This window comes from Neopelma chrysocephalum, unplaced genomic scaffold (assembly GCF_003984885.1).
Source record: "Neopelma chrysocephalum unplaced genomic scaffold, ASM398488v2 Primary Assembly neopelma1_60, whole genome shotgun sequence".
Taxonomy (NCBI): domain Eukaryota; kingdom Metazoa; phylum Chordata; class Aves; order Passeriformes; family Pipridae; genus Neopelma; species Neopelma chrysocephalum.
In genome coordinates this window covers 8,275,652-8,301,127 of record NW_020897715.1, presented here as the reverse complement: position 1 = coordinate 8,301,127, position 25,476 = coordinate 8,275,652, and the positions used below count along the sequence as shown (strand labels likewise).

Below are 25,476 nucleotides of genomic sequence, written 5' to 3'. Positions count from 1 at the left end.
TGAGGCCACACCTCGAGTACTGTGTCTAGTTCTGGGCCCCTCAGTTCAGGAAGGATATTGAGGTGCTGGAGCAGGTCCAGAGAAGAGCAACGAGGCTGGGGAAGGGACTTGAGCACAAGTCCTATGAGGAGCGGCTGAGGGAGCTGGGGTTGTTGAGCCTGGAGAAGAGGAGGCTCAGGGGAGACCTCATCGCTCTCTACAACTCCCTGACAGGAGGTTGTAGCCAGGTGGGGGTTGGTCTCTTCTCCCAGGAACCAGCAGTAGAACAAGAGGTAATGGTCTTAACCTCTTCCAGGGGAGGTTTAGGTTAGATATTAGAAAGAAATTCTTTACAGAGGGGGTAATCAGGCACTGGAATGGGCTGCCCAGGGAAGTGGTGGATTCTCCGTCCCTGGAGATTTTTAAAAAGAGACTGGATGTGGCACTTAGTGCCATGGTCTAGTAACCACGGTGGTGTTGGATCAAGGGTTGGACTTGATCATCTCAGAGGTCCTTTCCAACCCAGCTGATTCTATGATTCTATGATCATAAAGTGTTCCACATAAGGTTGGTCTAAGCTGGATCCGTGAACAATCATTTGATTGTGTCTCTGTATTGTCTTACAAATGGGGTCTTGGACTTTCAGGACTCTACCACAAGGTATATAATAGGGAGGGAAGCCTAGTCAGCATAACTATTTTCTAGTAGTAATGCTGATGTTTCATGCCCTCACCCTTATGATGTGGCACTATTTGTTCTTGAAGATAAATAGGTGCATAAATATTTGAAAGACTAAACTTCTCTATTTTTTTTTTTCACACACTTACAGTAACTCCCCTTTTGGGCCTACATATAGGCCTTTCAATGTATCCTGCTGCTTTTAAACTTCATAGCAGCATTGTATTTGCAGAAACCAATGCCTATGATTTAAAATTCCAGAAAGTAACTCCTATATTTAAAACATTAATAGGAATCCTAATTTGCATTTTCTGACCGCTCATGATTTTCTCCAGAAGGCATCTGAGACTTACAGCATTTTTTTCAATAACTGGACAGTGCCTATATGGTCTAATGGTGTATTGGAAAATTGTTGTAAGCTGTGAGTGCATTCACCACATCTGAGTTGCAGTTGTGTGGTCCTTTCCAGCATTGTTTTATATGTTTCATATTATTTTAAGTAGTGGGGGGGTTTGTAAAAACAATAAACAATTCATGCAAAGAAGAAAAGTAATAGCACATCAGAAGCTAGTTTGTATATGCATGTACACGTGTGAATACATATGAGGCTGAAGCAGAACTTGATACTTGGCAGCATTTCATGCCTTCACACATGTCAGTAATATCCACAAGTAGAAATGATGGGCACTAAAGTCACAACAGCCTTACATATCTTCATATCCATGTGTCTGTTTCACCATTGAATAAGAATCTGTGTAGCATTAATTGTTCCTTTTTGTGTATTGTTTGCAGTTTGTGCTGCTGACACACCTGTTAATTTTCAGCATACTGATTGAGAAAGGCAGGCAAAGACAAAACTTTCAGAAATGAAGGTGATATTGATTTCTCCTGTTGGTGAAAGTGCACATCTGCTTCAGCTCATCCTCTTAAAGCAGGAGACAGTTGCCAGTACCAAGCCTCGCTGCAGGCATCTGTGAAATGTAAAAAGCTGTGTCTGTGAGGAGCCTATTAAATCTAGAGAGAGCCACAGAGGAGCTGTCAGTCACTTATTTTAGCATAAATCATAAGGATTTATAGCATTATACTTTCAATGAGCTTTTCCCCTTTCACACCTATGTTGTTGTGCTATCAGTGAAATGATAGGTCTTGTTTCCAGGTAACAAAGACCTGTTGATGATTTGAGGAGGCTACATTCATCTCATCTGCAATGTTCTCTCCCTTATCAGTAGGGAAAGCAGTTGGAAAAAAGATGGAGCAGCCAAAAGCTGATCATCAGCTGCAGGGGTGTCAGTCCAATGTGTTCTGTTGAAAGCATGTACAGCTTTTTCCACCCACTCAGTATTACAGAAGGATAAATCTGTCCTTCATTTGTGCCCTTTAAAGTTGTAAGTTCTGTAAGGCCATTTTTTTTCTTTTGAGGTGATTAGCACACGATTTTCAGCACAAGTAAATGAAGCTCGTTCACTGAAAATAATGTTCTGTACTCATTATACACATTACAGTCACAGGTAATTATTTGCTCTGGGGTGAACTCCAGCTGGTTTCTTTGGAAATAAACACTGCTAAAACCAGCAAGCAGCAGGTCTGGTAAGTGTGAGTGCAGTAGGCAAATGTGGCAGAATGCTGTTAATCAGCTGTGGACCACACAGCCTTGATGAAGGGCAGGTAGGAAGAACACTTCTCTGTGATGCACAGTATTGGATGCACAGTTTGAGTGCCTGTCTCAGCAGCGTATCAATGAGTTGTGCACTTCTGCAGGTTTCTATCAAACTTGCATTCACCAAATATTTTATTTCTTATTAGGGTGTGTGGGATTATTACAGCAATATAATTGTAGCTTCTACAAATGTTTAAGAGCACTGATAAACAAAAGTGATGGCTTCTTCTCACAGGGTCTTCTCTACTTGCTGGAACCCTGTTTGCTGCAGGCAGAAGGGAGTGTGGATAGCAGATAGCAAGCCTGTGGCAGAAGTTGGGGAGCTGAACCTTAGGATAGTTTTGCATGAGTAAGCAAGTGCCCAGATGGGTGTGCAGATAATGGAGAAGGGTATGTTTGCAGATCTGGAACGCAGTCAATAGTAGAGATCTGGCCTTTTTCTGTGTTTCAGGATTCCTTGACAGAGAAAATCATGGTTTGAAGTAGAGGAGCAACAAGCATGATTTTAAAAAATTACGTTGTTGAGACCTGTGAGGCATTAATTTTCAACTTCCTAGACAGGTAGAAGGGAAGTGCCTATTCATGTAAGGAGGACTGTGGGCTAGGCAGACAAGTCACAGGAGGAAAGTGATTAGAACAGAAGAAAGTGGTCTGCTGTTGAATTTCCTTTGCATAGAAGGACTATGGTGGCATTGATTTAACTACATCACTTTTTCAAATTTTTTTACCTTGTTTTTCCTAATTTTTTCCCACTGAATTTATTTACTTTTAACTAGTGATCAGTATTTATATACTTTGCATACTTTGCTTTCTGGTACCTTCATTTTTCTCCCGAGACTCCTTCAAGCTTAAATAAGTGTACAATAAGCATACGTATTTTGGGAAGTTGATATTTTGTAAAATATAAATTGTTACTAAGTTTTCACTTAGTAAGAAATTCAGTAATTTTTTTAATTTACTTTTATAGTGGGAGATATGGATAATTCCTCTCTGCTCCTGTACTGCCAAACTTATCTATGCAATTTTCACTAAATTGAAGTCGAAAAGACACAGAGGGCAAGTGAGGAAAACCAAACAGTTTTAATGCTGCTGTTGGCTCTGCCAGTGTGACCATGGAGCCTTTCCATGTGTTTAATTTGGAGTAGCTTGATTTAGCGTCAGATTTCCTCTATGATGCTGTAGGCTTTGTCTTTGTCCTTGCATCTGGCTGATACTAGGGGGTAGAAAACAGTGCTTATTGGCTGCTTTTCCAAAGCTAAGGCTTGCATGGATTCTTTTCCTTTGTTTTGATGCAAGACTTGAAGCCTGGATCAATAAGACATGCGTTTCTTAGATTGTGCTTAACCCCTGAAACAACTGTATTTGGAAGGTCCATCTGTTCCTTCTCCTCTTACCTGGTTATGGATCCTCAGACCAGAATCTAAGGGGATGTCCTTACAAAGGATACTTGTATATAGATGAGCTGCCATATGCTTTGGTGGCACTGTGGACCATCGTGTGTGTGAAAGAAGACTTTTTTTCCTCCTCTGTTTTTGATAGTTGGAGAGGAGCACCCTGGGTCAGGGACTGAGGGCCACTTCTGTTTTTGTTAAAGTGCTGATCAGACAGAAGTCTTAATACAGCTGTGATTGCAGCTTCCAAGAAACAGCAGTCGACCAAGTGGGATGCAGCAACCACCCCCTTGTCTTCTTGCTGTTTCTTCTTGCTGGTTTAATCTAATGCAGGCTGATGGGAAGAGTTAATTGCTATGGTAGGAAGGGAGCTCAAGCGTCTCACCCTATGAGAAAAAGTCCCTTTGCTTTCACTGCAGTGAAGCAGCAGCATGTGCAAGGGGAAGGATACAAGCAGCAGAAGTTCATCCTCCTTTTTCAGAAGGTCTTTTCTTCTCCCTTGGTGTGCTGCCAATTGGACATTGACTTAAAATCTAGGATGACAAGGCAGTATACTGTTACTTAGAGTACCAATACAAAATCTCTCATAATTCTGATATGACAAACACACCCTGTTTATCCTTTTATTCAGGATTTTTATATATATCCTGGGTTTTTTCTACACTATTAGCCTGTGGGGTATATTCATCCAATATCAAGTTATGAAGTAACAAAAAGGACAGCTCTTTTTTTAGTATGATAGTGAGGGGTTTTTTTTTTCAAGGAAAAAAGTATTCAGAGTAAAATATAATGGGGAATTTTAGGTAATTATTTTTGAGCTACAGGTTTTATTGGACTTAGTAGAAACTTTTAAGTCCCTTTAAGCTATTGGATACACAGCAGCATTGCTGACTAGCATAATGAGAAGATAAAAGCAATTTGAGTAGTTTTAGCAAACGGAGATGTGCTTTAGAAGTGCAGCTGAGAAGCGTGACAGGAGTATGCTGCAGGAGCAGCCAGGGGCTAACCTCACAAAGAGCGAGAAATTTCACCAAGCCACAAAGGCTTTGTTGATCCCATTTTGTCTAACTAGGAGTACCTAAGGTATACCTAATTTTCAAAGTAAAACTCTTTTGCAATATTGACTCAGAAACTGTTTTCTGAGTCACATTTGCTCCTCATCTCTTGGCAGATAGCTTGTATCATCAGACTTTAGTAAGCTATAACTCACTTCCCTGGCAGATGTGCCTGACCGTGTGTAAAAACCACACCATATGCTGGAACTATTTTAATAAACTATTCTCAAATTTCTAGTATGTTAAAAAAAATAAATTAATCATAGTTCCTTTAGTCATGGCTACATCATGAACAGTATTTTTAAGAAGATATGTTGGCCATTTTATCTCTTCCTCTGAATGATGAGAACTAACCTAAAGCAGTATTTTGTAAAAATTTGCATCAAAGAAAATCGTTAACAGTGGCCTTTCAGTTGCAGCATCAACTGTGGGAAAAATAACAGTTTTCCACTGTATGGGGCTTATTAAAATCACAGCTGGGCTTTCTGATGCTGACCACAACTTGCCAATGTTGGACGTGTCTTTTGACGTGGTCCACCGGATCTTGTGGAAACATTCTTTGCTAGCCTTGTACTGGTTCAAGCATTTTAAAGTAGGTAGATGTTTGTTCCCTAAGTCTAATTTATAAATATTTGCTTGGAGTTACACTACATTTTTTTCCTACTTACAGCAACACTGCTCTATGTGTAACTTTTTTAAACCTGTAAGATTTACTCAAAGGACTTGAAAATTCAAATCCGCAAATATGGCTGGTTTTGGATTAGCACTGAATCCAGAAGTAGAGTTATGTAATTCTGAGTCAAAAGCTAGGGTTTCCAAAAAATGGTGTGATTAGAAGGCCATTGAAATCACAGTTGATGTTTTGGAGTGGTGTTTTGGGAAAAGAAACTTAGGTCTTTCTCTTTGACAGGAAAATCTTGCTATAACAAAGCACATGTGCTACAAAGGCACTCGTGGCTCTCATGGGTTTTCCTTCCAGTTCTTTAGTAGATTTTGGAGCCTTCCTGATTTAAAAGGGAGTGGATTAAAAAGCAGAGCTTTTCTGGTCCCACTTCAGAGCTGTTAGACTTAGCAGTTTCCTTTGTCTTCTTGGATCTGGGCATTGGAACAGAGGCTGAGGTGGTAAGGTAGGTAAGTTGATGTGCTGACACAAGTAGTTCATTTTGTGGTAGCATTTTTCATCAGTTACTGAGCTTTGAACTGCTCATTTAGTCTCAAGCTTTGCAGAGGCTAATGCTAGTAACAGCTTTTTTATGTAGTTTGAAAGTTTTGCTGACTTGGAAAGCAGTATCTGTTTCACTTTAAATGACAACAATAATGCCTTTAATGATGGACATTCAAATTTTAAAGGAGTATGACTATGTACAAACCTCTTTTGTGTACCTATGAAAAATTTTAGGAACTTTTCATGATTATTACTTATAAAATGTCATGATTATTGTTTTATATATAACATTTGGAGTTTCTAAGCTGACAAAAGATTATTAGTCATCATTATTTAGATGCAATCTAGGTGTTTTGGTACATTTAAACTGAAGAAGCTTTTCTTCTGTATGTTCTCCAGTGTACTGCTTTAGCAGTAATGATGATAGAAAATGTTCAGAGAAGTGCTCAATGTGAACGTCCCTAGGGTAAAGCTTACACTAATCATAACCTTTGTAAACTACACACTATGGCACAGACTACAGAACCATCTGCTCTTGGAAGGACATAACTTTCTAAAACCTCTACCTTGTGGAGAAATTTCCTTCAATCTTCTCAAAAGCTTCTGCTAAAGTAGTTCCAAATCAAGCTACATGCAAATCTTACAGGAAAGCAGGGTACATACAGATTGAAAGCTGTATTCTAGCTTGGAAAGTGGGGAAAATAGCCACCAAACTACTGAAACAGCTGGATGTTTTGAAGTCTTGGAGCAGAAAGTGCCCTCAGTGAAATGAACAGCAGTTGAGTAGTCTGGTTTGTGAACAGGCACACACCACTCAAGAGTTCTATTTGGTCATGTTGTAGGACTTTGAAAACTGTTGGTGAAGTGCTTCATGGGATTTTGGACCTAAACTCGTGGAGGCTCAGTCTGGAGCTCACATTTTAGGATTATGTAGAAAGCCAAACTATATGCATATGTAGGAAAGCTGTGTGTCCTGTGCCGTTCATGACTGGCTGAACTACAGAGAGAAGAGCCAGTGAGAAGCATGCACTGAGCTCAGTCCTCTTGGAGGAGGGAGCTGAGTATTTCTTTATTGATTAGGTGAGAGAGCCTGTTTAGCCTTGGCCAGATGGGACAAGTTATCTCAGCTAGTTTCTAATTATAGCTCATTTCTTTGTATTGCTAAGGAAAACATTTGGTTTATATGGAACTAGAAAGGAGTGGTTGTTAGTATTCATGAGAGAGGATTTCTGAAGTGCTGACATGTTTCCTTCAGGATTTTTTCCTCATTCATAAAGAAAAACTCTGTGTGTTTTAAACACACTTAATGCTTCGTGTACGGTGATGATAGCTGAATTCTGCTGGCACTTAATGCCTACTCTCTGGCATTTTCAGTATCTCTTTAGCTTTAAATACATTGCCTGTTTCCTGATGTGTACTGCCTGATGCCTTGATGTTGCTGGATGCCAAGCGGCATCTCCTTACTCTGCCTGAGTACTTTACAAAATCAGTGTGTGCTCCTGTTTATGTGGTTTTGGCTACTTGTGTCTTTGAAGTTAAGTAGGTGTTTATCTGACAAGCGTGTCAAAAGGAACTCAACATCTTCCAGAGCCACAATCATTTTTTGAGTTGGATCTTCTTCCTTTCCTCCCCATCCCCCCCCCCCAAAAAACCAAACCCAAAAAACTCCCAAACAAACCATGAGCAGTCACGAATGTGCAAGTTACTTCACATCTTCAAAGAGCTCAAGTGAGCAGTGATGATTCCAAAGGGTAATTACTGTCCGTTTCATCAGTGCTTATAAGATGATAAAGGATTTTTTTTCCTTTGGTGTTAAAATTGCCTGGGCTCTAATATTATTCAGGGTTAAAACTAATTGAAGAAATACTGTGATAAAGTATAAGAAACCCTTCAGCAAGTTCTGTTACGTTGCTTTAAAAGTGTTTGTTGCATTAAATACTGGTGGATATGTTTATCTGCAATTAGTTTCCCTCTTGGATAGTATCGATGATTCTTTTGTAACTAATAGTCCTTTTGATGTCGTAGTCACCCACTGTGTGGATTTGTTTCACTATTTACACAGGTAGAGATAAGAAACAATATACTGCTTATATAACCCATATCAGATAACATATCAACAAACACAGACTCCTTTGTTTTTTAATCATATTTGTATGGTGAAGATAATCAGTGTTTGAATTTTCTTGGAAGTGTTTTCCCTGCTTCCCTTTTTTGATGCCCAGCATATGAAACAAGGAATGATCATAGCCCCCCAGCTGAAATAGGGGTTGCCATATGCGTGAGTTTTGATAACACAAGCCTTTTTTTCACTTACTTTAACCAGTCCTTTGACATCCTGAAGTGTATCTTGTGTCTTCTGGCTATGTCAGAAGATTAATGACCACTGTGAGCTGTGCATTAGACTGCTTGTTGTAGCTCATGTGAAAGAGGCTTGTTTTCAGTAGAGCAAGCTGGATCACAAGGATGAGCTTGTTGAGAAAATGCAGGTGGGCTTCTGTTGCAGAGATGTACAGACTCAAGACTGGGCAATGTCTGGCTCCCTGACTATTGCGGCTCAGCAAAAAGGATTATTAAAGACCCATTATATTCATACAGGTTTTGCCTTGTTTTTCAGCTGACTTTGTCAGGCCCAGGTGGGGAAGAACGAGGTCCATGGCACGTTTGCTCATGGCATGTTCTTCTCTTTACCACTATTGTGAAAGTCTTGAAGGCCTACTAAAGGGCTTATTGAAAAAGTGACTTTTTGCCAGGCAAGGAAAAGGGAAGGAGAAAGAGTAGTTAAAGCTGAGTCCTACCTGAGGAGTCCAGCTTCCATGCAGCATGGAAGGAAGCTCTGGAGAGAAGATCCTTGGCGCGGGGTGTTCGTAGACACTGAGTTGAAAATAGCCAGTGATGTACCTAAGTGGATGCTCAATAGGACCTATGTGTATGCCTACATAGTTGAAATGTCTCTAGGAAGTGGAGGGCAGAAAGAAAAATCCACCTGTTTCTACTTCAGAGATGATAGCAAGCAACTTAATAAAATATTTATTTCATGAGGCAGAGCTTTTTAACCTCCCAGATTATATTTAGTACAGGTTAGTCTGGGCTACCTGGAAAAAAAGGGAGGGCTAATGCCTCAAGTAAAGATTTGGAGTGCTAGTTCTAATTTAGAGTTTCTGAAGTAGTTAACTACAGCTTCTGAAGTAGGTGCTAAATAGACATAATAGCTCTTGAGTTTGGACACTTCCATTCCAGAAGCTGCTAATTGACCTCTCCTGCTCGACACTGCTGATTGCTTCGAAGAAACATAGCAGCAAATATATCCTGCTGTTCTCTGGTAATGAGGCCTTGCTCCTTGGGTCCAGAAAGTGTAATAAAAAGCATCATTGCTGAACCAGCCAGGGCAGAAGCATCAGCAGTAAAAAATTCAGTGCAAAAGGAAAATACAGGATATCTTTGTAGATATAAAATATCATTTAAATCAGTGGATTCCAAGATACGGGGGAGGTTCAGCTCCCCAGATTTCCAGTGCTTTAGTAACTGGAATTAAGCTGTGATGTGTGGCAGCTGAGCAGGCCAGTGAAGATCAGTCTCGGGCAGTACCTCTGCTAGTCACAGTTTTCAGATACAGGTTCATAGTCTCACATGGCTCTTGCATCTTAAGGGTATTCGAACAACCTTTGTTCTGTTTTACATTTGTCACAAAAATATGACTCCTAAGCACTTAAAAGGTGTGTTTGTGAAAAGAAGAAATTTCAGTATTGCAAAAGGAAGGTAGAGGTGGAAAACATGGCTGCTTTCCTCACACTTCCTACAGCTTTTGTTATTTCCATGGAGAAATATCAGCTTCCTGATTTTTAAATACTCACCTTCTATCCATTCTTCATATATGATCATGCTGATTTAAAAATAATAATTAATCTGAAGTATGACCTGCCTCATGTACTCTTGGTAAGGATCTAAACTAACAACAGCACCTCCTCTGCCTTTAAGCTTCTGTTCAAGGTTTTTTTGTTCTGTCACTCAGATGTGTGGGTACTGTTTGGTTCTTCCCTTGTGAAACACAGGCAGAGAGGGGGATAAAGAAGGATGCCAGTTAGCCCTGCCACGGGGACATGGAAAGCACTCTCATTAAAAGCATCAATAGCTAATGTCATCTCAATTTAGCAGTGTCCTGCTGGGATCTTTCTCTGAGCTGTCATACCTCATGCTGCTGCTTTCTTCCCATGTTTGAACCTGTGTGTAAAGGTTTAATCTGGCTCAGAGTTTCTTTAGCAGTGGATCAAAGAGAGGGGAATGAGGTAAACCTCAGCCTGCTCAAACCTGTATGTAAAGAAATAGAAGGAAAGTGAGTTGGATAAACCTTCTATATAGGTGTAATTTAGACCTAGCAAGTACAGCTTCTCTTGTTGTACGTAGGACAAGATCCTGCCTCTGAATTAGTGGTGTTATTGACAGCACTGACTCAGTTTTATATGGCAACATCTGAAAATTGTGTAAGGAAGCTGGCTGAGCTCTTATTAGCTAGAGAAAGGTACATCAGAAATAGAGCAAGGCGGGGCCTGATGTTCAGTGACATCTCCTAGTGTTATTCCCTACGGTTGCCTTTGTGCCCTCCTGCAGTTTATGAGAAAAGAGGGCCCTGACATTGACCCTGTGTCATGTTAGGGCACAGAGCAATTTGTCGTGTATTTGTAGATCCTGCTTTTATTTTCTTTTTCTTAGAAAGAGCTGGAAATTATGTAAAGAGGTCTCAGATATGATGGTCGATGGTAAGCACTGTCATATCAATAAACAATCATTTTCTTCTCTTTTGCACCCCACCTTTTCTCAAATATGTCCAATAGCAACACAGAGTAGAATTCCCAATTCTGTTGAGGTGCCTTTTTTTTCATTTCTTAAATATATGGGTTAGTAGGGTTGTTTTGTGGAAATTACTGCAGTTCCTGCAGGGAAAGTTTGCAGTTGTTCAATTAGTTTGCAGTCCCTGAATGTCCTAGATTTGTTGCCACAAAAGTGGGATGAGAAAATTTTGCAGCAGGACCTCCTAGATTCTTGTAAGGACTGTTTCTCTGTATTTAAAGTAAAACCTGTGTCTTTCTGGTTCTGTGTTAGCAAATTCTTAGAAACCTGTATGATTTTAGTATAGGCAGAATTTATGGCAAGTCATGATTTTGTGGTGGTTTGTTCATCTTAAGAAATGCCTTTCAGTTGAAAGAGGTCTTCTAAAATCAAAGGCCAGTCTTTCCCTCTATCAGGCTGTTCATCAGTTACCTGCTCTGAATGCTGTAAATGTAAATCCTTTCCAGAAACAGTTTTATTCACCATGGTGAGGCTGTTTCTTGAGTCTTTGGTAGCGTATACTTGCTACCTTAGCAATTTTGCAGGGGCTAAATGAGTATCTAGGAGAGAACAGTTTTACAGATCCTGGAGGACTATTTTGTTTTCCCCTACTGACAGGGAGTATTTCCCCAGACAGGGAGTATCTCACAGCAAGAGAAGCAGTTTTTGGTTTTCCATGTGATGCAAAATACCATTACAGAATTTCAAATTACCAAATGACACAACTGGAATTTGAATAGGTATAACCAACTTACTAACTGAATATATATTTGCAAGTCTGTTGTAATTTTTCTTGTTGTAATGGGAGAGAGGAACCAAAAAAGGACAGTTTTTTCTAGCTCTAGCTGAAGTGAAAATCAGGATTCAACTTGCAAAGCCAAAGTTGTGTTGCTCCCCTCCTGGTGATCAGAATGAGGATGATTGCAAGAAAGGGCCAAGGGAAAATTTTGTTTCAGCTTTGAAGTCCACTTATAGTTTGATTTTTGTAAAACATTGGTCCTATTTCCATGAAATTGAAGTTATCTCATTTCTTTAAAAATTTTTGTTGTATTTTTACAGACTGCTCTTACTCAGCACCATCTAGTGGACCGACTGTTATTGTCATTTAGAAAAGAGCTGGTCTCTGTGAACCATATAGCAAATTAAAGCATCCAGTCCTTATAGTGTGAATAATGCACCTAAAGCATTTTTGTCACTAATTATATAACAGCATCAGAAGATTAACAGTTCTTTTGTTGAAAAGGAGCAGTGGGAAGGAAAGAAATTTTAAGATAAATGCAGGTAGTGGTGCCTGTTATATCCTGTATTCCTTTAGTCCACTGAGCTCCAGCCTGCTTGCCTGCTTTTTTCTTCCTTAACCATGTGATGCCATCCAGGTTGTAGCATCTCTAAGGAAGGATTTTGGAATACTGTTTCTTTGTGCAGTACAACACAGCACAAGCCACAGCCTCATTCATCACTGTGATACAAATGATAGATACAACCTGATGCTAACAGTAAGCTCTGAAGTCCTCACCTGAGAAAAATGCTCTGGAGTCTCTCTAGTTTAAATTGCAGGCAGGGAACTCAGTGTTTGGCTCCTTGAAAAGACATGGTTTTGTTCAAAACAAAAAACAATTCTTTGGAAAAGCTCCCAATAGAGTGCCTGTATGCACTTGATAGAATTGTTGGGTCTTCCCATCAGCTGCCTCAGGACTTGGGAAAAGCAAAGGGGTCTGTGGCTCAGGTCTTTGGGGGCACAGGGGAACAGGCTTCTTTCTCCAGCTGTAGAAAGAAGCACTTAATCTCCAGAAAAATTAATCTTTCTAGAAGGACTGGTTTTTCACCTCAAGCCCACCTGGCTACATCACCAGCATCCTACTGCTTTTTCGTAAACAAGGTTTCTTTGGCAGCAAGGCCTTGATTTCAAATCTACAGTTGCAAATGAAGGGAGAGCAAAGGGGGAGATCCCGAGTCACTGGGCAGAAAACCCTGACAAGTTGCAGATGTATGGGTGAGAGCAGGCAGCCACCACACTCTCTCAGTGACACTGGGCAAGCACTAGAGGCAAAACTTCTCTCCAGTATAAGGAGCAGAGAGCAAGAGGCAAATACGGAGAACAGGAGCAAAGCAAAGTTGGGTTGTAGCAAATGCACCAAGTTGTAACATCTTCCCCTTTAAACTTCCTTGCTTTTTAACATTTCATCACTTTAGGGTCTGTTGTTTTTGTTCAATTCACATGTTTTGGACAATGAAAATAAGTGGGTCGGTTTTATTCTGTAAATTTATATGCATTAGCACAATAACATTGTGCTGAGGCTTCTAAAAAAGCTGTTCTTAAATAATTCATGGAAGCATTTCACTTCATTTTTCCAAAATCTAAATGTGCAGACTAGAGGTCTTTTTTCCCAGGTTTTAGGGAACACAACATTTTAACATCATCATTCTCTTTTCTTTCTTCCTTATTCTAAGTTTTTAATGTAGTGCAGCAGTCAAATTATCACTTCTCTGCTGACCTCCTCAAAATATTGCATTGCAATATAACTTTTCCAGGCAGATGTGTCTGGTTTTTCAGATGAAGTAAAATAAAGGTTTAGGGACTTCCCTTTTCAATTTTCTAAGTTTGAGAAAATAGCTGTGGATAGCGACTGTAGTGAATCTATTCATCTGGTTGAGTGGGTGCAATCCTGTTTGGAAATCCACTTGGTTCCCATTGACTACAGCAGGAAACATGGGTCTGGAAAGGTTGTAATGTTTACTTAACAAATTTAGTGACAGGAATCCTGTTTTGTTAGAGGTTTGAGGATAAATCCTACATGCTGGAAAATAACCATTTGCAAAGAAGGCGGTGCTGCTTTGTGTAATTTGTGTGAACCAAACATTAGCAAGCATATGGGAATTCAGGAAGACACTTAAAATTGTTTCTTCTCTTTCTGTTTCTCCTCTAGCTCTGGGATTGTACACAGTAAATGCAATATATGGAGATACTATAATTATGCCTTGTCCTCTAGAAGTACCAGAAGGTCTTATGTTTGGAAAATGGAAATATGTAAGTATATCTTACCTTTATATTTATTAGAGCTGTTATAAGATGATGTGTATTTTTTTTTGTATGTGTGTGAGTTTACATAATTCCAAACGATAGGATTTCTGCCTGAGATACGAAGGCATGTGTTTGTAAGACTTCAAGATTCCAAACTGTATAATTTCTGCCAAGCACAGATTAGAGGTTTGAGGAATTAATCTCATTGTTCAAGAGAAATAATTATTCAAGAGTTCTCTGCCAACCTGTATTAGAGCTCTGGCATGTTACCCAGTTGGTGTCTCGCTTGCTTGACAGAGCCATCGGTGTACATTTAAATACTTTTGAAGTAGGCTGCCTGAAGCAGAGCCTGCTTCATCCCTGGGAAAGCACTGTCCCCACATTTGGTTGATCTGACAGTCACTCGGAACTGTTTCATGCTTCATTGTGTTTAATGCACAGCGAAGAAGAGAGCAGTGCTGGCCTCAGTAGAACTGCTGGTGGTTTCACTCTGCTGTTTCTGGCAGAGAACAGAGGCAAAAACGTGGGTGTTCTCTTGGTGTGTTGGTCAGCCTGCAGTAGGAACATTGCAGGATGAGCTTCTCCTGTATGTGATCAGTATCCCAGGTCAAAAGGAGGATCAGCATATCAAAGTCAAATGAAGCCTGGAAGCATATGTGGATAAAAAAACCCTGGGATACCAAAACCCTTTTGTTTCTCAGACTGACATCGAGACAACAGGTTTTCCTGCTTCTGTGAAGTTCACCTAAATCTCCTCTTGTGCTCAAAAAAATGTTACCTGCAGTAATAGATGATTTCTAGTTTGACAGTGGATTTAAATATTATGTAGTTCTTTCTCTCTCTTTGCAAATGGCATCCACCAGCCTATTTTACAGCAGAATATCTGCCACTGGGGCCTGTGTCCTACTCCCCCCTGGCTACTTCCTTTATACCTTCTGGTTTGCAGCTTTTGCAGCCCCCATCCACGCAATACTTCTTTTCCTGCAAGCACGTTTGGGAAATGAAGTCCGAAGACTGTGGAGAATGTTTCCCCAAAAAGGGACGTTAAAACTCATATGAGCATTTAGAAGGTGGAGTGCCTACATTTTGCAATGTATTTTTTAGTCTGCTGACTTTTATGGGGAAGACACAAGTCCATCTCTATGAAGATGCAAGGATATTCTGAGAAAAAGAAATGCATTATCTCTTTCCATTGCCTTTGGATTGCCTGTGTTGGACAAGTACCAAGCAGCAAATAGAGATGTTACAGCTTCTTCCAAATGGAAAGGGACACAAAACCTAACGTACAAAAAAGCCTAAGTTACTGTTGTTGACACAGCCCACACAACCAAGCAAAAGTGATACCCATTCTCCCAGGGCAGCTCACAGCCTGGCAACGCTTGTCCTGGGGTGAGAGGAGGGTTGGATTAGGCTTTTTCGGTCAGGTGATTATTTTACTGGAAAAAGGAGGAACTCTGTTTTCTGCTCTTCTGCCTTGGGAGGAGCAACTTGAGTTCCTGGTGGGAGCCCTGGGAGACTTGCACCCTGGCAGGAGCAGGCGTTGTGTCGCTTCATGTCTGCCTGGGTGTGCTTGCGCTGGGTGCGCATCCAGAGTTAAGAGTTCATTCGCACTTGACAGCCAACTTCTTGTGTGTTGAGTCAATGCAATGTTTTCTTTCCTGTGTGACAAACATCTAGACAAATCCAAGAGTTAAAAGCAGGAGAGGGAGAAAGACTGTAAGGGAATTTAAACTTCCCAACTAGGTGATGCCTCCTGCTCTCTGTCCTGCTCTGGCATCGTTCATCTCTTGTCACAGCATCGTCATGCTTTTGTGGGCTCTGCACTCAAACTGAGGTATTGTGCTGGGAACACTACTAACATCAGTGCTGCAAGGTATAAGGGATAAAAGGGAATGAAAACCTTTTCCAGCCCTCAGCACAATACTGAATGTAAAGATAGAGTCAATGTTTCACCTCACTTTAAATAAAAACAGACAATGTCTCTTCCTGCTCTGTGCCTGTGTTTGCGTAAGGAGGAGAGAATCAAATCCCCTAGAACTGACCCTGTAACTTTGTCCCTCATAAAATAAATATTTATATGGGAGGTTTGTACAAGGCCGTCAACTTTGTATTCCTTCTTAGGATGGCAACTGCATGCTGATTAATATAAGGAGGATGTCTAGAAAATGATACTTTGCAGATTATACTGACATGCAAAATAACAATATTTGATTGCATGTATAGTCCCATGCTACAAGCTCTCGGGTCCTTTAAAAACAAAGGGGAAAAAAGCTAAAAACTAATTTAGAATAAAATAGGCAGTTATGCCTGATTAAATCCTGCATTTGGAATGAAGTCTGAGTATCCCAGACAAACAATATGAATATGTAAAACAATAATGAAAAAAGGCAACTGAAGCTTTTGAGCCTAGCTCACACATGCTTCTATTTCAAATACTTTTTTGTACAGGCAGAGACAAGTGGTGCCAAAAACACCAGCCTTTATCACAGAAAGCCCTTTGCTATGCTGAGATTGAGCCAAAGGATTGAAATTATTTTTACTAATGATTTTCTCAATGTGTACTGTGGCAGTCTTAAAGTAGCTCTTAGACTACACTGAATTTCTTCTATGTACAGCAGAAATTAATCAGGAAAGAAGCCATCTGATACAGTTTCCAGATTTTTTTTTTTTTAACATTACAGGTTTGTACCAATTGCAAATCTTCAGGAACTTCTAAATGAGTGTTTATGCAAAATAGAGGTGTTTATCCTTTTATTATAGGAAATGCCAAATGGATCTCCAGTATTTATTGCCTTCAGATCATCAACAAAAAAAAGTGTACAGTATGATGATGTACCAGACTACAAAGACAGGTTGAGTCTCTCAGAAAACTATACATTATCCATCAAGAATGCAAGAATCAGTGATGAAAAGAGATTTGTATGTATGCTAGTTACAGAAGATGATGTTTCCGAAGAGCCGACGATAGTCAAAGTTTTCAGTAAGTAAATCTAGTTGTTACTGCCATTAACATTCATCAGCATCTGAATCATAAATTACAGAAACTTTTGTTTAAGGCAAAGATTAAAGCCAAGAAAGTAAGTTTGGCTGAGTAAATTACAAAGACTAGCGAATTTCTGCAGCTTTCAAAAATATAATCTACTGGTGGCATTTATGTAACAGGACTGCCTGCACTTGCAGTTTATTCATGATAAGTGCTGGCTCAAAGAGAATTTTAGGCTTTGATAATGACTCATTTATGTGATGTCATTTGGCCTTGGAAATGAAAAATGTAAAATTAGCATTGATTATTTTCCATTTGTTCTCCGAGCAAATTTTTCTGCAGGAGGGAAACATTAACTGTGTGCGGTCTGTAGGATTAGTTCAGGGGAGAGGTTTAAAGCAGCTGTGAGCAGCTAGTGTGCAACAGTATGGATTGTGAGGGAGAGAGCAAGAGACTGGAAAACAATCACCACCCCCAAATGCTTACTTTGTCCCCTGCTGAACTACCAGGAGGAATACCAGTCTGCAGTTCTCTCTTAGAGCATGGCAGGGTTTATTAGGGTTTGGTATCACCACAGCCCCACTGCAAGGCTGGTGTGCAGCGTTCTGAGGCACAGCCCTGCTCGGAGCTCACACAGGAGCATGAACGAGCCTGGCCTCTTCCTGGGGCTGATTCAGAGCAGCAACTTAATCCGCCAAACCCTGACTCAGCCTGTGGAGGTGTCCATTATGGCTTTTTAGGGACACAGGTCTGTGACTGCAGTGTCTTATCTTCCTTAGCCTCATGTTTTTATACGGCTTTTTTTTTGGCGTTTGTTGCTCTTGAGATGCAGATTTACACAATCAAAGTAAGTATCTGTTGTGGGAACAGGCTGACTGCAGGGATGGGCAGTTTCAAAGAAATCACACTCTGAAAAACAGATACATGCTTTGGAAAGGCAGACATGCTTCTGTCAGGGAGTCGTCAATGGTGTCTAGGCAGAAGTCTGTCAGTGGCATAAATGAGTTTGGAGCAAGCTTAGGAGCCAAGAGTAATTCTGTTCCCTCGTTTCACTTTCAATTTGACTGCAAGAACAATCGAATTAATGACAACTGGGAGGTGTGTGCTCAGAGCACGCGTAGTAAGCACAGTGCTCCAAAGGAAATCATAAAGAATTGTCATGTTTACTTATTGCACAGTAGTAAATATGTAGATGAGACAGTGGTATATGGTAAAATGAAGTGCTAACTGCTTGAATTACTGTGTACTGTACTAAGTATTAACACAATGCTAGCTCAGCCATGGAGCAGAGCTTGTCTGGTTTATCGTATGCATTAATACTAATAGAGAGAGCTTCTACTTACTAAGTTAGATAAGAAGTGAGAATGCCACGTGTGTAATATGGCCAACTTAGTGCTGCAAGAAAAATTACCTTTGCATTTTTTCATTTTGAGTTCACAGCTTTATTTGTGGTTCTCTTAACTTTTCTTTGCATTTAATTTCCTTGAGTCTGTTTTTTTAAGTTTTCATTTTGTGTTGCTTGGTTGCTTGCTTTAATTGCGAAAGAGTTAAGAGTAGCTGGCAAGCTTCATTTATTTAACCAGTGGAGCTTCTAACTCACTGAACCACAGGTACAGAGCTAGCCTGCAGCAGCGTGACCCTCATAAACCAAAATCTTGTGCACCTGAAACTCAGCTGCAACCCAGAAGTCATGACTGATGCTGGGTTTTGCTGGAGCTTGTTATGTCCTCAGCTGTGCTACCTGATTAACTCAGAACTAACGAGCTGAAATGGCTCATTGTGCAGGTACCACCTGCTAGTCTCACTCACTGGACTACTCAAACAAGCGCTACCAGCCTTCCAGATGGATCCTGTCAGCATCTTTTTTCTGGAATTAAATGGCCGGTTTCCAAAGCAGAGCAGCCCAGAGGACATGAGCTGATGTCCCGCTGCACTGATGCTTGGCTTTTGCAGGAGATGAACTCTTTTTTCTCTCTATTATAAGGCCTATATAGAGTTGCAAAGTACTCTGGCAAGCTCTTAAGCCTAGAGATAAGCAGTGTGCTGAAGTTGCAAACCCACCAAAGTGGGCTCTGCTGCTGCCAAGTTTAAATTTTTTCCCCGCTTCAGACGCTGAGCTGGTAAATGCCAAGTAAGTCTTTTATAGTGAATTACCTTGGTGCTTTTGCAGCGGCTGTGGGGATCTGGCAGCAGGCATTTCCTTTTGGAGGCTGCTCTCAGAGTGGCCTCTCAGCTGGAGCATCTGCTCAGTTACCAGAGCACTCAAAACAGGGAGAGCTCCACATAGTGGCCATGGAGCACGGGGTCCCTCCCTTTCCCTCCGTAGGATCATTGCAGGGCAGGAGCATCTGAAGCACCAAAAAGAGGGTCTTCTCAAACAAGTGCTGGGGAGATGAGAGATGAAAGGAAGAAAGGCGGGGAAGGTGTATGGCTTGATCATCTGGTGACTGTGACAGGCAGCCAACTGCAAGGCTGTTTATGGGACCTGAAAATCTGAACCAGAAGGCCTGTTAATGGTCTTGTAAAACCATATTTGCTTGAATTGACATGAAAATGTTTTGTTCTTGACAGGTTCTTACAGAAAAGAGAAATAAACATACATATATCTCTTTAAAAAAAATCTTTATTAGCCCTCTGAAAAAAATATGATGGGTTTAGTGTATAGCTTTGACTATTTCTTTTGTTTGGTTTTAGAGTTTTTTTGCCACAAGCAAAGTTGTTTGAAAATGTCAGATGAATAGCTTTTATTACCTTTCATTTTCCTTTTGAGCTGTTTTTGTTTTGTCCTGGTGTAGTCAGCCAAGTGAAGAATATCTGTGCACTTGTGTGCACACAAATCGCACATGCACAAAAAGAAAATGGATTATTGTGAAAACATACAGATTTGCTATCTCTGTGCCAGCAGGAGCAGTACGCCTGCACATTAGTAACTTCATCAGTGTGTGTAGAGATTTTGGCAAGATAGTGGTGAAGTTCCCTTTGGTCTGGGATTACTGACATACATACAGCATTTCATACAGAGCTTGATTTGGGAACAGGGTTCTGTAAGATGACATCATTAAGAATGTTTCAGTCTGTAAAAGTATGCTTATTTAAGCAGTATAGCTGGAGTTGTAGAGGCATTCCTCAACTGTATAAACATTGATTTATTTTTTCCCCTCCACTCTTCTCTTCTTCTTTTAAAACTGTGGGTAAAACTGTCTCTTTTGGAGATAAAAATTTGCATTCCAGGCTTCAGGCCAAACTATTGTAATGGACAAGTTATATAGTCTCTAGAAAGTAGTCTTTTGTGATGGAAACACTGATAGATCCTCCACTTTGGCAAGCTAAGAGGTCCATCTACCATAATAAAAGTAAATAAGAATACATACTGGCGCTGAAGAAAAAGTTGGGGTTTTGTTGTTGTGTTTTTTTTTTTAAGAGAGTCATAACTAACTCAGAATCAGTTAAAATAATTACACTTCCCTCTATCATCTGAATTTCTTAAATGTAATAATCCTGGTTAGGAAAAATAAGCATTAGAAAAAGGATTAGGTTGAATTTGTTCCTTTATAATGTGACAGCTCAGCTACACTAGTATCTGCAGAAAAGCTGCTTTTTTGTTGCTATAGTTTCTGTACCACTGACTCTTTCTCCGGCATGTGTATCGTGTAAATTGATAGATAGGATCAGGTTCTCTCCTCCTGGGTGCTGAACTAGTCTGTCTGGCTAAAATATGTATCATCAGAATACATGGAATTCATTATGGGAGATATGAAACATTTTAAGGTGATAGTTTATTCTTTTCAATCCATTTGCTAATATTGAGAGAGAAGTACCTCACTTTTTCTTCTTTTAATGGGAAAATGTAGCTAAGACTGTATCAGGCCAGATTATTCTTTTAGTCACAAAGTCCACATATCTTTTAGTAATTTTGCGTTTTTCAAACAGCTGTTTGTTCTCCCTTCACCAGTACTTTTATCCTATTTATGTTTTAGAACAACCCTCTCAACCAGAAATCTTACATCAAGCAGACCTCTTAGAAACAGAGAAGCTACAAATGGTAAGAGCAGCATTCTCCCTCAAAGTTATGTTCCTGATGGCTGCCTGAAGTCTCTTTACAGTCCAGAGAGGTGATGGCTCAGAGAGGGTGTGTGTGCATGCACACATACTTGCCTGTGAAAGATCATAGTCTATAGCCAGGTTGAGCACAGAGCAGTTCCCTTGCCACAGTACTATTTATCAGTAGTATTTATCCCTGCCTGATTCTGTGAACAGGCCATCCTAATCTTAGACCCACCACCCTCTTCCAAATTGTACCTCAGCCTCGCTGATTGGATTTGTCCTGTTTAAGAAAAGTGGTTGAGCATTTCAACTTTCTAGAAATTTTTAGCCAAAGCAGCATAAGTAAAAATGTTAAAACCTAGTGGAGAAAAACAGTGACTAATTCCTGTCTGTTTTGCAGCTTGGGGAGTGCGTTGCAAGAGACAGTTATCCTGAAGGCAATGTTACGTGGTACAAAAACGGGAGAATTTTGCAGCCTGTGGAAGATGGTACGTTTCGGTAACAGCCGGTGTCCCTGAATCCACAGACGGGTGGATGCGTGAAGAACTGTGTTTATAAGAGTTGCTTTGCTTTATTGTAATGTATTCTTCCTTTGAGGAAAAACTGCTCATATGGAAAGATGTAGCTGGAAGGAAAATGTAGGCTTTTTTGAGTACCCAAGCTACGTCATATAATCTCTTTCAGATCCAGTTTTAAAACCACATCATGGGGAGGAGGGTTATCTTTGTTAATGCTATTGCAAAGCTATTCTTGAGCCTATGTAACTAGTAGAAACCTATATCTAATGTCCAACTTCCTATAAGGTATTAACTGTCTCAATTTCACACCTATCCAATACTCTGTTTTGGACCATGTAGATCATCATCTTGTACAGGTATTTATTTTCCAGGATATTTAAGAACAGCTTTTTTTTTTTCCTTTTTTTCAATTTTGAATTTGACAGACTGATCAGACCACAATATTTTATCTTCCATAAACTAGAGAGTGCTTAAAAGATTAAGATATAAATATGATCCTACATTTTTTGACATAATTTTTGATGCCTTCTTTCAGTCTTACAAATTAAGCTGAGATTTGTATTTAAAAAAAAAACAGTTGGCAATTAGTTTTTTGTTTGGATTTGATTTCAAATGTTTAGCATGTTACGAGTATATTGTTGATAAAACATTCTTGGTATAACTGGTATAACTAGCAGTACTAGAGGAAAACGTTGTACAGTCTCTTGGGTAATGTGCTATGTTACTTGCATGTTTTTAGTCTGATCACAAATACAGAGCAGGAAACAAAATACAGGAAAAAGGTTGCAAATTCTGTCTGTGTGACACAGAAACATTATTTCCTTTTCAGTTGTGGTTATAAATTTGCAGAAGATTGTGGACAAATCAACTGGACTCTTCACCATGACATCATCTCTTCAGTACATGCCAACAAAGGAAGATGCAGATGCCAAGTTTTCTTGCATTGTGACTTATTATGGACCATCTGGCCAGAAAACAATGCAGTCTGAACCAATTGTCTTTGATGTTCACTGTAAGTTACTAAAAAGCATCTACTGCTGTATGAAGTCTACCTCGGGGTGGGGGAAAGCAATCAGAAGAGGTTTACAAAATTACGGAGACAATTACTGCTTGGCTGCTGAAATGGTTTCTTTAAAGTTGATTTGCATCAAGAAGGTCTGAGTACATTGTTTGTGTAATTATTATCTTCAGATTTACCTGAGATTTCTTTTTTCCTAACAGTGAAATACTGAATATCAACATTTCATTGACAAGAGGAAAGTAGTAACCATAAACAGTTACAGTGAAATGGGCTTTTGAGGACTTTAAGAGAAGTTATACTGGTTGATTACAGTGACTCTCTGCGACCCCTGAAATATGCAGTAAATACATAATATAGTTTTTAGTAAATTCAAATGTTTTTCATCTTTGCAGAGTTAGCACCAGTTAATGCTGGCTGTCTACCTTGCACAAAGTGCTTCTCTACAGCTATAAGATGCTGATTTTTACATTTAAAATGTATAATTTGAATATTGGTATACTTCTAAGTAGAGAATTTGTGTAAATAATTGCTTCTAACGGGACTGAGTTCTAAACCAACTTTCTTACTGTGCTACTGGCGTATGTGGACATCGTAATTCTCTTTTAAATAAACAAAACAGACCATTGGCAAGGAAAGGTCAGAAGGGGTGGCAGCACTTAGAGACAAGGGGAAGAAGCTTTTCAAAGTGTTGTAAAATGACACTTTTGAAGGAGCATAGAAGTCAGCAGATCAGAGGAGGATATAGAGGAACAGGAGATATGCAGTATGTCCAGTCAAGTGTTACCCCTCTGCACTCTTCAGCTAATACCTCATGTTACAAAAGAAAAGTCCCTGTTCTGGGAATGACAGGGTCTAAGTACACAGTCCAGCATCTAATAGGGTCTTAGTATACATTGTAGGACAACCCTGTAATCCAGTTGAATACAAAGAAAATAAGTAAGGCACTGGATTCTCCACATAGCATATGTGCTCTATTACCTTGAAAACAAAAGCCAAAGGCTGGAAGTGGCACGGTATGTTCTAACTAGAGGATAGTTGCTTCTCTTTTACGGGTAAAGTCGCTTCAGCCACAGAGTAGGGCATCAATTTTGACCTTGGTCAAATACAACCAACAGCTGCTCTTTGGTTTTCACTAGCTGTTTCTCCAGAACGGCAACCTGCAGAACTAATGGAGAAGAAAACCTCTGGGACAGCAATTGTTACCCATGGAAATACCATAGATGTATCAAGCCTGCAGACACCTATTCCATCACTTTAAAACTAGAGGCATTTCTTATTTTTCTGGTTTTGCTGTAAAGTAAAAGTAGAGTAAACCTGTCCTCATTTCCCCACCACTTTCATGCATTAGGGTACTTCACCTGTTTGAGGGTGAGGCTCTTGTGAACTCTGTGCTGCATGTGCTACCTGCAGTTGCAAGTAAGAACTGGCCAATATGAAGGGAAAAAAAAGACTGCATGCCTGCAGGAAAGTCACAGGCCATGTATAATGTGCCCTCTGTATTAAAGATTTAATGTTTTCTAGACTAGCTCTACTAATCCTGCTCTGGTAACACACAATTTAATTATTCCCTCCAGTGTGCTGCTAATTAGCGAGTAGTGGGAGGCTGGCACACCCTTCAGTAGTGAAGAGGCGTCAGGTATGAACTTTGGCTTTAGAGTATGGGGTTACCCAATTTTCTGAGTATTTTCATCTGTTGTAACTTCAGTTTCTTACTCTACTTAAATGCATCTTCAAATAAATTAAGGAAATTCTTTGTTAATAGATGTCCAAGCTTCAACAGATGAGTTTTGTGACTGCTGTTAGTTGATGATAACGATGTATCTGATTTTTTTTTTTATTTTTAATTTAGTTCAGTGATCCTAATTAGTTTCTTTCTCAATAAATGTGATTTTTTTAATGAGTCAAATATAATGCAGATGAAAAAAACTAGCAGACTCCAACTCTTAAGAAATGGAAGTCTTTCAGCCTTTTTTTTTTTAGATTAACTGCAAAACTATCATGTTCTGCATCTCTAAAGCAAGTAGAACAAAATCATAAAGACCTTCTGTTCATTCCTTGCAACTTAGTCATTTATCCTAAATAAACGGGGAGAGCATGCTTAAAACTATGCCTACACAAAATGTTTTTAAAGGTATACTTATTCAGTCAAGATCTAAGAAATGTCTTACTCTTTGGTTTGGGGTTTTATTTTGTCTTTAGGTTTGGGTTAGTGCAGACTTTAGTACTAAAGTGTTTAATAGCTAGTTGACATCCTGGAAGCAGCCAGCCTCTGTAACTTAATATGAGAAGAAGAGTGAATTAGCTCCTGCTGAGTTGGATGCTACTTGGAATAGGATAATTTAGCTCGGCCAGCAGCAGTTACCAGCTCTGGTTTGCTGCTGCAGCAAGGAAGCTGCCAAAAGTAACATGAGTACCATAAGACAACTCTTGAAGCTGGGCAGCTAGATAGTATCTCAGATATCTAATTATCTAGGCTCCAGTTATGTTGGGTTGTGCTCAGCATTAATCCATGTAAAAAGATAATGTTTGTCAGGCAGACTTTCCAGTCATGCCCTGTTGTTAAAGTGTCTGTCTTGTTGTGGATAAACTGCTTTCCATAACAGATTAGAGCTTCCAGCATTGGTGTTTTCCTTGAAGTTGCACAGCGGCTGTGGCAGGTCTGGGATAGCAGCATTCATTTGCTAAATAACTGCCTTTTGGTGCTGGCTCCTAGAATTTTGCTGTTGTAGAAAGCAGAATCTTGGGTTTGCAGAAGCAGCAGGTAAAATGGGCCAATCAGTGATATGTGCCACTGAGAGGCAAGATACACCAGGCTGCTCCTGTATATTAGTGAAAGCAGGAGAGCACATTACTCTGCCAAGCAACACTCAGCATTGCACTGGACATCTTCTTTTCCTGTCATCAGATTTGCATCTTCCTCAGAAGAGTGACCTCTTCACCTTAGAGAATGGTTTAATTAGTCTTTTGGTATCTACTTCTGTAGATTTTTTTTTCCAGTTTGGAGAACTAAATTAAAAATTTGCTCCTGGTTGGTTGCAGTAGATAGAAGTGTAAGATCCTCCTACAGAAAAGATTGGTGGTTTGCAAGAATGTCACTCTTGTTTAACTGTGTCCATTTTTAATCCAGTGCTGTTCGTCT

General features: G+C 39.8%; 1 protein-coding gene across 2 annotated transcripts in view; it reads left to right on the top strand.

The window, feature by feature from the left end:
- Positions 1–25,476, top strand: part of ALCAM (activated leukocyte cell adhesion molecule) — a 118,017-nt gene that overhangs the window by 68,204 nt on the left and 24,337 nt on the right. For both annotated transcript variants that reach the window (XM_027681187.1, XM_027681185.1), the window contains exons 2-6: positions 13,677–13,777; positions 16,532–16,751; positions 20,732–20,796; positions 21,199–21,286; positions 22,146–22,328. In XM_027681187.1, coding sequence (XP_027536988.1) covers positions 13,677–13,777; positions 16,532–16,751; positions 20,732–20,796; positions 21,199–21,286; positions 22,146–22,328 — 657 coding nt within the window. The remainder of the gene's footprint in view (positions 1–13,676; positions 13,778–16,531; positions 16,752–20,731; positions 20,797–21,198; positions 21,287–22,145; positions 22,329–25,476) is intronic.